A 13,023-nucleotide genomic window follows, 5' to 3' on the forward strand; every position below is an offset into this window, starting at 1 on the left:
GAAGTAGGCTGTCAGTGAAGGATACTTGTAGTGGATGGTGGTAGTCCATCCTGGGTCTTCTTCCTCAGGACCATCTGGAGACACCACCTCTGGTACAGCAGGGGCAGCAGGTGCAACTGGTGGAGCTGGTGGTGTAGGTGCAACAGGTGCCACTGGAGCAACTGGTGGAGTGGGTGCAGTGGGTGGAACAGGTGCAGCTGCTACAGGGGAGTCCATCCAGTTCTCATCATCATCATCCACCTCTGTCACCATCGCCGGATCCTCTTCATCCATAGGGACAGTCTCGTCGTCGGAGATGTCCACCACTGGCTGGGACGACTGGGGCGTGAACTGAGAGATGTAGCTCCTGGTGCTGGCACGGCGAGACCTCGTAACAGATGGCATCTATACATTTTATTTTAAGATTAGATCAACAATTTTGCAATAGAATAAGTGATATAAGCATAATAAATTTTATAAAATAACAAAAAGTAAGGTAGAAAGCATGAAATAAATAAAACAAAGATACTATATCGACCATTGCTACCTAGGCTTGCGTCCTACAGTCAACATGGCTTTGATACCAATTTGTAACGTCCCGCCTCCACGAGGCCGGGCCCGCTTACATCTGGCAGCTTTTCTAGGACATAGTCAGTCCCCACAGACCAACACTTTGTCTTTTCTGCACACTTTGTCCTCACTCGCGCGCACCCGGAAAGTACTTCTCGGTCGGTCACCCATCCCTAAATTGCTCTAGGCCAAGCACGCTTAACTTTAGAGTTCTATCAAGATGGGCTTTCGGAAAAGAAGTTGCAACTTGTTGGTATGAGTCCTCCTATTAATCCTATTAAGCCCTGGGTCGGGTGTTACATAAATGAAAGGCCAAACCGATAGGGTGTGTCCACAACATGCGTGTTGTGTAGTGGCACATGTTCATGTCCGCGTATGTGTGTAATGAGTCGTGAGCATGAACATGATGTGGCGCCTTGGGCCTTCGAGGCACGCGTGCACACGGGCATAATGTCATGGTGGTGTGTTGTTTACTTCTTGTTCCTAAGGACTCGTTTCTTAGTGTGATCTTCTGTCAAGGACATGATTAGATGTGATGGCCCAAATGACTTAGATTACTTTTTGTAGAAGAACTTAGGTGTCATAGTTCTTGGTAGTGTAGATTTTACATAGGCTAAGGTTGTTGCTTCAATCTTTTGGATCCCAATTCACACCCCGTCTTTGCCCATTATGTTCTTACATGACTTTATGGACTTCAATTTGACCATCTCTCTTTGTATTACAAGGAAAACAACTACGTCAAACTTTTTATTTGTAATCGGAGCATAGGTTGATATGTGGTTTGAGCTACACCCTGAGTATGACATCTTATGATGTTTAAAGCATATTGGATCTCATCTTTTTTTAATTTCATTTGTAATGGTTGTGTGTACTGCATTGTTACAGAGATCAGAACTCTACTTTAATTTACATTTCCTTAATCTTAAAACCATAGAGTCAAATAGGCATTTTTAAGTTATAAACAAATTTCTACAAACTTTTTCGAAGTCATGTTGATCATATACAACAATATATATAACTGTGATAACAAACCCCTGCTCACAAAAACATTTTTAACATATCTTTCACTACATCTGATTTTCTTACTACCCAATAATTTTTACAAAGATTGAAAACAGAGCATCATATGAAACAAACATCATATTGTTTGAGCAGGTACTCAATTCATTTAATTAGCTGATGGAACATTTCTAACTTAGAAATTACCAATATTTGTTATTCTATATGGAATAGCTGACTTCTACAACCTGGTGAAAACAAGACAGCTGGTGGTGATCACTTTATTCAACATAACTGAAAGTGAGATTAGATAATTTAATTGGAGTACAATAGCTATGAAACAAGGGCTTTCACTCTAGTGTCTAGAATAATAATATTGGCTCCACAAAGAGTTTTGCTATCATATCTTTGAGTGTGTGGGAAAAAGTGAATGCATCTGTTTTCTTGTACATGTAGTCCGCTGTCCTTGCAAAATCAACGACTGTTTGTGTGACGAGTTTTGGTTGTTCTGTTGGTGTAAGGTAGAGTTCCATCATATCCTTCCATGTGTCTTCTATTAACTCTTTTATCTTCTCATATGCATCATCCATTGTTGTCCCATGCTTCAACATATAACATTGGACCGTAGAAACATGGTGCCCCACATTTTGCTCCCGCTGCAACAGAAAACATCAATATATTTAACATGCATGTTCTGCAAATTATATGCCTCTCATAAATTAGATATATTCACTGCTACAGTTAATGATTTTTTTATCTGTATCATGTGAAGTAGTTTGGTTATGGCATTATATATTTTGATGAAGTTAAATTTAGTAAGATAGTATATAGGTGCAAAAATTCACAAGACAAAAAGCTCCAGCACAATTTTACATAGAAGCAAATACCTTTGTTGATGCAATATCATTCGATAGTCGTGCAATAGTCGTGAAAGACTTGAGAAGTTCTGGATATGTCAAAAACCACTCAAGAATTTCCTTTGTTATGTTGTCACCCATCCCAACAAATGAAGAACATGCTACTTGAAAGGCTCCCACAGATCGTCCTGAATGTTCTAAGTGTTCATTGATTGTTTCTGGAACGTAATTTTCATTACGCCATTTTATCTCTTGAGAGTTTCCTCGGACCAACACCTTTAACTGCATGCAACAATCAGATAAGTGAATTCATGTTCTATGTTCACATGATTGTTAAGTCAGGCGGATTCCATGAAGACAGTAGTGTGTAGTGAATATATATCTAAAATTTGTGAAGCTTGCTGTTCATGTAAGATAAGTTTTGAATTCTTCTAGTACATGTACAATATGTGTCACTACTACAGAAATGGTCTTTCCCTACCACACTTTCACCTAAAACCAGTGGTGATAATTAACTTCCAGTTCGTGTTACGAACTGGCGGTGATGGGATTATCATAGTGAAAGTAGGTCTCATCATCACTGTCAGTTTGTGTTACCAACCGGCGGTGATGGGGGTTAAGAACCAGTTGTGATGACTTTTTTAAAGTAGTGTGTGATCTATTCAAACAATATTTCAAGGAAAATAATTAAGAGCAGCCTACTAAACAGATGTGCATGTTTCACTGGATTAGTGGTCATACTAGAAATCAAGTTCGACACTATTATATAAGTGATGAGGTATGGCTGTATGCTTGGGTGCCAACAATGATGAAAATCTTGATCAACATGTTTTGATATGGTTTGGACATAACCAATATAGGCGTCCAGATGCACTTCACCATTGTGTAGAGGCGGAATCCTAAGGTTTGCTAATAGTGTAAAGAACAGGCAAGGGCATGCACACTGTACCAATCCTAACATGGATGAGGAAAATAAAAGGGATACCTGAGAGATGGAATACCCAAAGAAGTGTCTTTGTATAAAGAGTATGTGGAATGGTGTGAACAATGACCTATAGGGACCTAGGCTACCAGTTCCCCTTTAACTACTATAAGGTGCATGCATTTGCTCTCTATAACTAGCAATTAAGAACAAACACAAGACTTGCCACTTCTTTGAGATAAAATGTCCGAAAGCTTTTGTTTGGTCCTAGTTCATTGTCACATGAATCGATTGTCTTCAATAGGTATAGATAGAAATCCTTCATGTATTCTGGAAGTAGTTCTGCGGCATTCTCTTCCCATCTGCATTTTACAATCCATTTTCAAACCATATGAGAATCAGAATAGCTGCATGGAGTGCACCCCCATGCAAAATTTTGAATCAAAATTTACTATACTTTGTTGTGAATAATTCAGTATCTATTCATGAATAATGGATATTATCCATTGGACGAGAATAGCTGAAACATCAAAGACTCAATCGCTTATGTGTGGGCATGGTAATTGTGCATAGGGTTGAACTAGGGAGGATGGGAAGGATCCAATTAAAAGCTGGTGAAAGAGATTTTAGACTTTATTATTAACTATATTGAACTTCAGAACAAATATCCTTTGTAGCCATATCTAACTTCCCCCTTTTTTCACTGATTAGGATAGATGCTCACTGTTTTGACTCAGTCATCGCTGTTTTGACTTAGTCAACATGATGTGATCATGACTCCATCTCTGCTGGTGAGATGGTCACAACACTGAGGGCTAGGCCCTTCTGGGAGAAGGTCAGCTGGACAAGATTGGCGGTGGTAGGTTTAGGGATTTGGTAGAGGAAGGAGAATGTTAAAATATCGCAGTCTCATGATAACATGTAGAAAAATAGAGAGATAGGGGAAATACATCACTACCTTAAAAGAAGATGATATTTCATTTATATAGTCAAATGTAGCACTCTTGATGTATAAGAATGCAACATGTACCACACATATACTTTGCCAAAGGCTATACATACTATACACATAAACTAGTTACACTAGATAAGAATCCTAAATAGACTTACACTCTTAAAGATAACTTCTTAACTAAATTAGTAGAGAAGGGGCAACCTAATATACCACTCCCTCAGTCCCTGATCATCATGCTTGGAATCTAATATGCAGTAGCTACTACCCATGAAACTAGTCCTCACCATGGCACAGGTGACTTACATATACAATCTATATAAAAAAAATGCACTGATCGATTTGTGGTGGGGTTGGATGACATGATGAAAGTACAAGATCGTTAGAATGGAAAGGAGGCTCACACTGTACCTGTATATTGCTTCAGCAAGGAGCATGGCCTCCTCAGTTGTACTGTAGGTGTCCATTATGTCATCTAATATTGTGATACAGGCTGTCATCTTCGTACTTATAACTCGTGCAAGAGAATACTGTGGTTCAAAGCATGCTCCTGTCATCCAGAAATGACATTCAACAATTCTATCTCGAATAAAACTTAAGTTTGTCTCAACATTAAGCTGCTTCCACCATCTGTCATGATATATATTAAGGTAAATACACATTGAATAATTGAAGTTCGTTAGGCAAACTTTGCAAACTTATTGATGTATAAGAAATTTACAATTCAAAGTTTTAATTAACTTACAGTGTGACCTTTTTTAACTCCTCACAATAAATAAGCTGAAGAAGGTTGAAATTCAATTTTGCGAACTCTAATATGACTTCATTTCGTGCAGCTTCCTTTTCATAGATTGGGATATAGTTTCTTGTTTCCAGTATTCTAACTCTTCGGAAAAGAGGTGTTTGAAGGGTAACAGATACTTCATCTGCTAGCGTTGATTCCAAAGAATCTAATAAAGCTTCAAGTTGGTGTCTGGTGAATATAATGGCTTCATCAAGTACTTTCTCCCCATGAGTCCTAAGGTATGCTGCATTGTATAAGCTCAAGAGACATTTTGTATCATCTGCCACGAAATTTCCTTCCTTGTCTTTAAAACTTGTAAAGACATCTGCAAACACAATCAAATGAAGAAATGTTGTTTTATCTCCAGAAGTATATGGATTAAATGCAAAATACCAAAGTTTCTATCAGCCTGGGAATATTTTATAATGATATATAATTTCTGTTTGCTTGCATATGTCATATATTATCTTATCTTGAGCAGTTTAAAGTACATGGTTGATTTTATATCAGTGCATTATTGCTGCTGTCCTGTTGGTGTATGTATCCATATATATATATATACACATGTTGATAACAAATCCAAGTTTATCACATACTAGTTACCCAAAAAAGGTTACTGTAGTCATCAGATGAAGCATGGATATCAAAATAGCTTGATAAACAATAAAGGCCCCTTTGGATGCAGGAATTTCATAGGAATTGTATAGGAATTTCACAGGAATCAATTAATTGTGCTCACAGGAAAAGCGCGGGAAACAGAAAAATTCCCACAATTCAAATGGGCCTAAATGTGTTGATTACCTGATGAAACATAATAACCATGTTTGCGTAGAAGATAAAATCTCAGTGAGACTAAATTCAGATCTTTGTCATCGTAACCCGAATTGTAAACAAAGCTCAACAGTCCATTGATCTCATTCTCATAGTGATTATCCAGTCCAAGCCTCTGTAATGTGATTATAAGTTCTAATATATTTTTTACTTCATTTGCAGCCTTCAGCATTTTCCTAACTTCTTCTTTCAACACTTCAGCCCTTTCTGTCATGTATCCACGCTGCATTGGACAAGCAAATATTAGTCAGTTTTGTTGATCAGGAATTTCGATGCAACTTTTGTTCTGATGCCAGCATAATAGTGTTACCTTTGGTGCAGTTGGCGGCTTGTATTTCAGGAAAAAATTGCCCCACAGACTTGGGTGGTAGGTCGTCAGATCCTTTTGCAGCCCCTGAACATCATTGACGGAGCAAACTGCAGGTGTCAGCGACATCTTCTAGACCTCAGTCTTAGATGTCTTCCCTAGTTTGAGATCTTTGGTCTACAGCTAGATTTCTTGGTGGTCTATCTGTGGTTCATTGCACCAGTACTTATAGGCACTGTGGACCAGCAATGCTTTGGAATCTACAGCCCCAGCATGCATGAGACTAGTCAAATGATGGATGGCATGAAAGAAGATAGTGACGGCTGATGTGTACAGGTGTACAAGTCTGGTACTTCTGTTATTAATTTTGCGTGAAAAACGTGGGGTGCTTTTTTTTAGATAAACATTGGCTGTAGGATGGGAGAATTGCGCTGTGCAGTCCGCTCCATTTCTTGTTCTTGAAAATGTTGCCACAAGCTCTAGGAGTTTATTATCAAGGAATAAAGATGGTCAACTGTGTCTATTCTGGCTTAGGCGGCGTTCAAACCCCATTAATTAGTCAGTGAGACAAATGAAGTTACAAATCAAAATTGTCACTCCGTTGAAATATATATCCTGAGCATCCGGCTTGAGCTGTTTGAACCCAACCCAACACTATATACGATGTGATCACACATTTTCCCTTAGAACTGGTTCAGTCAAAATGCTGAGAGTTTCATTCTTTAGGCTCAAACTAGTTTTTTTTTAACCATCACCGTGAGCATCCCACCTGAATAGTATGGATTATCATCAACAGTCTTGTTTTTAGGGAACGAGGCAAAAACCATGCCATCTGGTTAATTTTAAAAAATGGACTAAAACAAAAATAGTAGCCCCAGCAGAAGGGCTAGATTGTGACATATTCACTAATGGGAAACAACAATCATGCCCCAGCACATGGGCAAATGATCGATGGTACAACCATAGATACACCCAAGAGAAGAAAGTACAACACCAAGACATATAAACTCTTTAGCGATGCCTCTAAGGAGGTGGATGACATCGCAACATAATCATCGTTAGCTGAAAGGCTAAAAAAATGCTCGTCTGTTTTAATCAAGGTCCTATCTTTTTTTAGTAGTGTAATTAGCTTAAAGGCTAGCTGACCTGTGAAGAATATGTCGTTTCTAAGGTCGTTGTATCCTTTTTGAAAGAATTTCTAGAGTTGCATTGTGCATACATCATATATGCATACAAGAGATAAATGAACATTGTCTATATGCTATCAGAACATTGTGCATTTCATGAGCACAGGGCTCTACCCACGTGTGGTGTGGCTCAATCTCTGGTATCGTACAAGCACCAAAGGGCTCAAATTGACCATATGTATGGTGTCGCTCAATCTATGCATCATGCCAGCACTAGAGGGCCTAGACTGACCACGTCACCATCTGTGCTACAAGGGGTGTGTGTGCTTGGGGGTATTTTGGGGTGGGGGGTGACTTCTCAGTGGTCTTCAGCCACTCATTTGGCTCTTAAAAGTTTATAAACAGTTCTCCATCATATCCACTACGCCAGAACCACTATTAGAGACGCGGATAAAACTTCATTAGGGACATGGGAAAAATGTGTCTAAAAGTTTATGTCTGACAAAAAAAAATCAGTGGCACGTAAAAAAGCGTCACTGAGGTTAATACATCAGCGACACGTATTTTATTAAACAGACGCATAACAGATGGAGGGTCATCATTAAAAAACACGGATTATCAGTTATTTTCTTCATTTTGGCAATGTCGACCAACCACAACCACAACCTTTTTTTTTCATGGTAAGTCAAAAGTCAAATGAAGGAACAGTTTCGTGGCATGAAACTCAAATGAGGGAAAAAAACATGGACAACAAGGAGCCCACCAAGGCACCAACACTACCGGATTCTGAGACTTTGCCGAGTGCTCAGGCACTCGGCAAAGGCCCCTCCAACACTTGGCAAAGGCTTTGCCGAGTGCCCATTCGGCAAAGGTCGCTCGGCAAAGAATTAATCGGCAAAGGGATTCTTTGCCGAGTGCCACGTGTCAGACACTCGGCAAAGGCTTTGCCGAGAGCCATGTCAGCACTCGGCAAAGGCTGACGGCTGGCTAACGGGAGGCGTCAGCTGACGGCACTTTGCCGAGTGCCGAACGGCAAGGCACTCGGCAAAAAGTATTTAATTTTTTTTTTGAAAAATTCTTTATCGAGCGCTGCTCTAGAAGGCACTCGGCAAAGATTATTTAATTTTTTTTGAAAAATTCTTTGCCGAGTGCCACGTGGGCACTCGGCAAAGCTGGCGTGTGCACTGGCAGTGCCTAGCTTTGCCGAGTGCCTGCACTCGGCAAAGCTGGGAAATTTGTTTTTTTTTTTCATTTTTTTGCTGTTTTTTTTCATGTAATTCACAATAGACAATTATCACAACACATGTAATAGACATCCACATAACATATATAATTGAAATCCACATATATATTCACAAATCCACACATTCATCCATCAATAGTCACAAATCCACATATATAGTCACAAATGCAACAATAGTTCAACATCGCATATCCTGAGGCTCACATCCAACATCCATAACAAGTCCATATCACAAACGAGTCCCTACATCACTGGTCCGGTTGCGACCCGGCGTCCCCATGTCCCTGAGAGTGTGAAGAGCCCTCACCTTGCCACCCCTGCTGCGCGTAGCTGTGCGGCCAACCTGCAAGGTGCTGAGGCCCTGGCACGCCACCTGACCACGGAGACCACCCGTGTTGCTGAGGGTGTGGAGGAGCGCTAGCTGACCATGGAGATCACCCGTGCGTCGAAGGCGGAGGAGGAGCGCCACCTGGCCACGTGTGGTGTGAACTCTGCCCAACCGGCCACCCATGGCCTGGAGAAGCGTCGTCTCGAGGAGTCGGGTTCGAAGCCCCCACCGACTGTGCCTGCACAAAGTAGGAGCGATGTCATTAGTACCTGTATGATGGCCACAGAAGACAAAGCAATGGGCAAACATATATACTCACCGGAGAAGGCACTAAAGGTCCTAAAGGGCTAGGAAGAGGGAGTGGAGCGAACAGTGAGGGAGGCAGTGGAGGCACGACCACACCAGGGATCTGAAGGGAGTGAAAGTAGTTGGCAAAGTCTTGCATCTAACGCTGCTGGTGCTCCTAGAAAGCCTCAAACTGGCGCGCCACCTCCTGGCGATGGGCCTCTTCTCTAGCCTCCAGCTGGCGCTCTATCTCCTGCCGATGAGCCTCCTCCACCAACTCCTGCCTGGCCCAGAACTCGGCCAGATGGGACTGCAATATTGCACCCGTGATGTTTTAACAATGCAAAAGGTATACATGTAAAGCCCATGAACGACGAGTAAAACTCTAGTTACCTAGACCGCCGTCAAACTCGGCTACCGAGGTCGTATGGGGACGTCGGAGGAGGTCGTGCTACTCGCCTATCGAACCTGGCGGAACGTGGGCATGGTGGTCGGGTCGATGGCACTGTGGGCCATATAATGCCGACCGTGCTGCTTCCCTTCTCCCGCCCTCATCAGGATCTCTGTATTGAGGGGCTCGGTGGCGGGGTTGAAGTCATCACCATAGCGCGCGCGAGCAGCCGTGGTGTAGTCGGCCATCTTCTCGTAGGCGTTCGGGTTGGTGTATGCCTCAGCCCCGTCTGCTATAGACGTTGTTTGGATCGTTCGCTCAGCCCTTGTGAGCAAGGGCGTACCCCACGTACTCATTGATCACCAGGCCACCATGTGACTGGGACTGCGAGGAAAACAAAAAGATGATTACACGTAATGAGAATGAAGCGCTAAAATAAATAAATAAATAAATGAATAAATGAATGAATAAATGAAATCAATAGAAGCGTACCTAGGTGTCCATGTACGCTGGGAGGGAGCGGCTCCCTTGGTGGTGAGCCAGCCCTGGCATCTGCAGGTGGTACCCCCGTCTGGTTCTCCGCTCGGCGTACGCTTCCGGCCTTCTCCACCAGTCCACAATGGCCACCCAGCAGTCCAGGTGGCTTTTGCACCATTCAGCAGGAAACTGTATGCAACATGCATTTGACACATCGTAAGATGAATCAAAAGAAATGTAGCGTACTTATTTTTTCATGGACGGAATCAGAAATAATGTTTCCTACTTACCTGTAGGTACTACTCCCTGGTGATGTTGGTCTCGGGGTCAAGGATCATCCCCCTAGCCTAGCTTTTTGTCACCGACCGGCCAAGGACGTCGGCGTTGTAGCAGGTGATGACGCACTGGATGCGGCGCCTCGTGGTACATGTCCTTGACTCGGTCTTTGCATGTCTCCTCCTGCGCGTATGCAACCCTGTCCTCGGGGGTGCCGTCCTCGCACACGAACCACTCCTGCATATAGCCATCATGCATCATTTCAGTATTTCAAGAACAAATGCATAGTATTGAGCAACGCTGTGCGATGACGACTCACCCAGAACTCGGCCTTGATGACCTGCGCGATAGGAACTCTGTCCTTGTCCTTCACGCTGTAGAAGTGGTCCCATGTGAAGGGTGGCTCATCTTTCCCTTTGTGAGTGACCTTACCAGGGTAGTGCTTCTTAATCAGGAGGCCCTGGATGCTACTAGGATAGCGGAATTTGCCTGCACTCACAACCTTAAACCTGCACGAGTCATTAAGAAGAATTGTTAGTGTAAAGTTCGATTTTCAACATGTCATATGAATAAGTCGTGAAAACATGAATGGTTACTTACTTATGAACAATCCATACGGGTTGAACCCATCTATTGCAATCGCTACACGTACATATTCCGAGCATCCATAGCTTTGCCAGGATGCTGCTCATCGAAGTACTTCCATGCTTCACCATCCGATGGGTGTCCCATCTTGTCACTGTATCTTTTGCCATTCTTGTGCCATGTCATCAGTTTCGCGGACTCATCTGTTATGTACAACCGTTGGATCCTCGGTAGGATAGGAAGGTACCGTAGGACCTTCTGGGGATCTTCGATTGTTTCTTCTGGCCAAGACTGCTCTCTACCTCCACAAACCTAGAGGCTTTGCACTTTGGACAGTGCGTTGCTCCCTTAAGGTCGTCCTCCCCTGAATCGGACACACTTATTGGGATTTTAGACATCCGGTGTTGCAACTTGCTCTGAATCTTCTCAAATTTTAACCATAGCATTCACATGCGATAACACGACGCGCCAGGTTTCGTGATTTTTGGACTTCGTTTGGATTTTATATAATTTTAATCTACTTTTCCCGCACGTAACTCGACATATTACCTCAGCGACATGGTCGAGATTTCATGTGAGGTCCTAGATACGGACTCAAAATACACCAAATACCATGACTATCATTTTTGAATCACTGCGTTGTGGTATTTCATATAGCTACAGTTCAAATTTGAATTATCCAAAAAATACAAAGAAATAAAAGAAATTAGTTAAATATAGCAAAAAAAGTCAAAATGGTCCCAAACTTTAAAATAGAGTTTCAAAAAGTGTCACAAAGCCTCAATAAAAACTCAGCTCAAAAAACAAAAAAAATAAAACTTCTTTACCGAGTGTCATGTCAGACACTCGGCAAAGCCGTCTTTACCGAGTGCCTGGACAGCTAGCACTCGGCAAAGAACCAGCCTTTGCCGAGTGCCAAACCGCAGGTACTCTGCAAAGGGGACAGCAACAACCGGCGCTACTGGGATAGGAACTTTGCCGAGCGCCTGCCTTTGCCGAGTGCGTGGCGCTCGGCTTAGCCTCGTTGTCCAAGAGCCTGAGCTTGGCACTCGACAAAGAGGGCTTTGCCGAGTATCTGACGTGGCTCTCGGCAAAGGGTTGTCTTTGCCGAGAGCCTATCCCTTGGCCGGCCCTCGGCAAAGCCTGAGTTTCCTGTAGTGCAACTATATGCATGTCCCGGTAGCAGAGATTTCCACAAAATTGGAATTGGCAATTGTATGTTGGCTGAAGCTGTTGCGTACTATGTGTCCACACCTCAGTCACCATCTGAGCTCATGAGCGACGAAAGCCTAGCTACATTCGAGAATGTGTGTGTATGCCTGTTGACATCGTTTTTGGGCACGTGTCTAGGATGGCAGGATAAGGTGACAGTACGATGTTTACAAAGTGGGTTGCCGATGAGGATGGTTGCCGATGAGGGAGAAGTTGAACGTGACTAAGTCCACAGGCAGTAATATGGTGCCGATGGCTAGATAAGAAAGTCTGCCGATGACTATGGCAAAGGGTCTGCCGATGATGCAAAGAGGGAGTCCGGAAGCTGCCGGTCGTTATGTGGAGGAGTTTCGGTTTGTCACGAGGGATAGTTTTGTTATTTCCTTAATTATTTGCATCGTTTTGTATACGGATTCCGTGTAATTTGGAATTTGAATTCTAATCGTGTCTGGTTGTAGCTCTTTGAGCAGGGTATAAATATAGACCCTAGGGCCTTGTAATAAAAAATCAATCAATGAATCAAACACACGTTTTTACTCATATTCCAGCATTTACTTTTCGACGACTTCGTCATACTTTTTCCTTTTGTTACGAGTTCTTAGGATTCGTCGACTTAAGCTCGGCATGTTCTCAAGTTCCGCGTGAGTACCTCTTAGCCGTGACATCCGGGCGCATCGCTGTTGTCAGGACTAAAGTATTCGAGTTATCACCTTTGCGATAGCAAGGTCAAATCGGCTGGCACGCCTTAACGTTTGAATCGGGTATTAGCCCTTTGTGTTTGCAGATCAGTTTTGCATCAACACATCTTTTGGCACGCCCGGTGGGACAGGATTCAAGATCAAGATCAACATGTCGATCTCTGACCTCGATCAAGAGAACGTCATCCCCGTGACGGAGG

At 42.6% G+C, this 13,023-nt stretch overlaps 1 protein-coding gene across 1 annotated transcript; it reads right to left on the minus strand.

Annotated features, from left to right (window-relative positions):
• Positions 1,745–6,392, minus strand: LOC8080876 ((E)-beta-farnesene synthase). The gene is made up of 7 exons (XM_021464557.1): positions 6,205–6,392; positions 5,865–6,117; positions 5,025–5,388; positions 4,691–4,909; positions 3,554–3,689; positions 2,436–2,687; positions 1,745–2,204 (listed from the first exon to the last, which is right to left on the minus strand). Exons 1-7 carry the CDS (start codon positions 6,328–6,330, stop codon positions 1,911–1,913), a joined length of 1,644 nt encoding a protein of 547 aa, XP_021320232.1. The 5' UTR covers positions 6,331–6,392; the 3' UTR covers positions 1,745–1,910.

The sequence above is a fragment of the Sorghum bicolor genome, chromosome 7 (assembly GCF_000003195.3).
Source record: "Sorghum bicolor cultivar BTx623 chromosome 7, Sorghum_bicolor_NCBIv3, whole genome shotgun sequence".
Taxonomy (NCBI): domain Eukaryota; kingdom Viridiplantae; phylum Streptophyta; class Magnoliopsida; order Poales; family Poaceae; genus Sorghum; species Sorghum bicolor.

Bases quoted from the DNA above. Each gene is read 5' to 3' on its own strand.
- LOC8080876 (XM_021464557.1), bottom strand. From the start codon at position 6,330: ATGTCGCTGACACCTGCAGTTTGCTCCGTCAATGATGTTCAGGGGCTG. The intron at 4,910-5,024 runs GTAAGTTAATTA...ATATCATGACAG, and splicing joins GAGTTAAAAAAGGTCACACT to ATGGTGGAAGCAGCTTAATG. The intron at 2,205-2,435 runs GTATTTGCTTCT...TTTCTGTTGCAG, and splicing joins ATGATATTGCATCAACAAAG to CGGGAGCAAAATGTGGGGCA.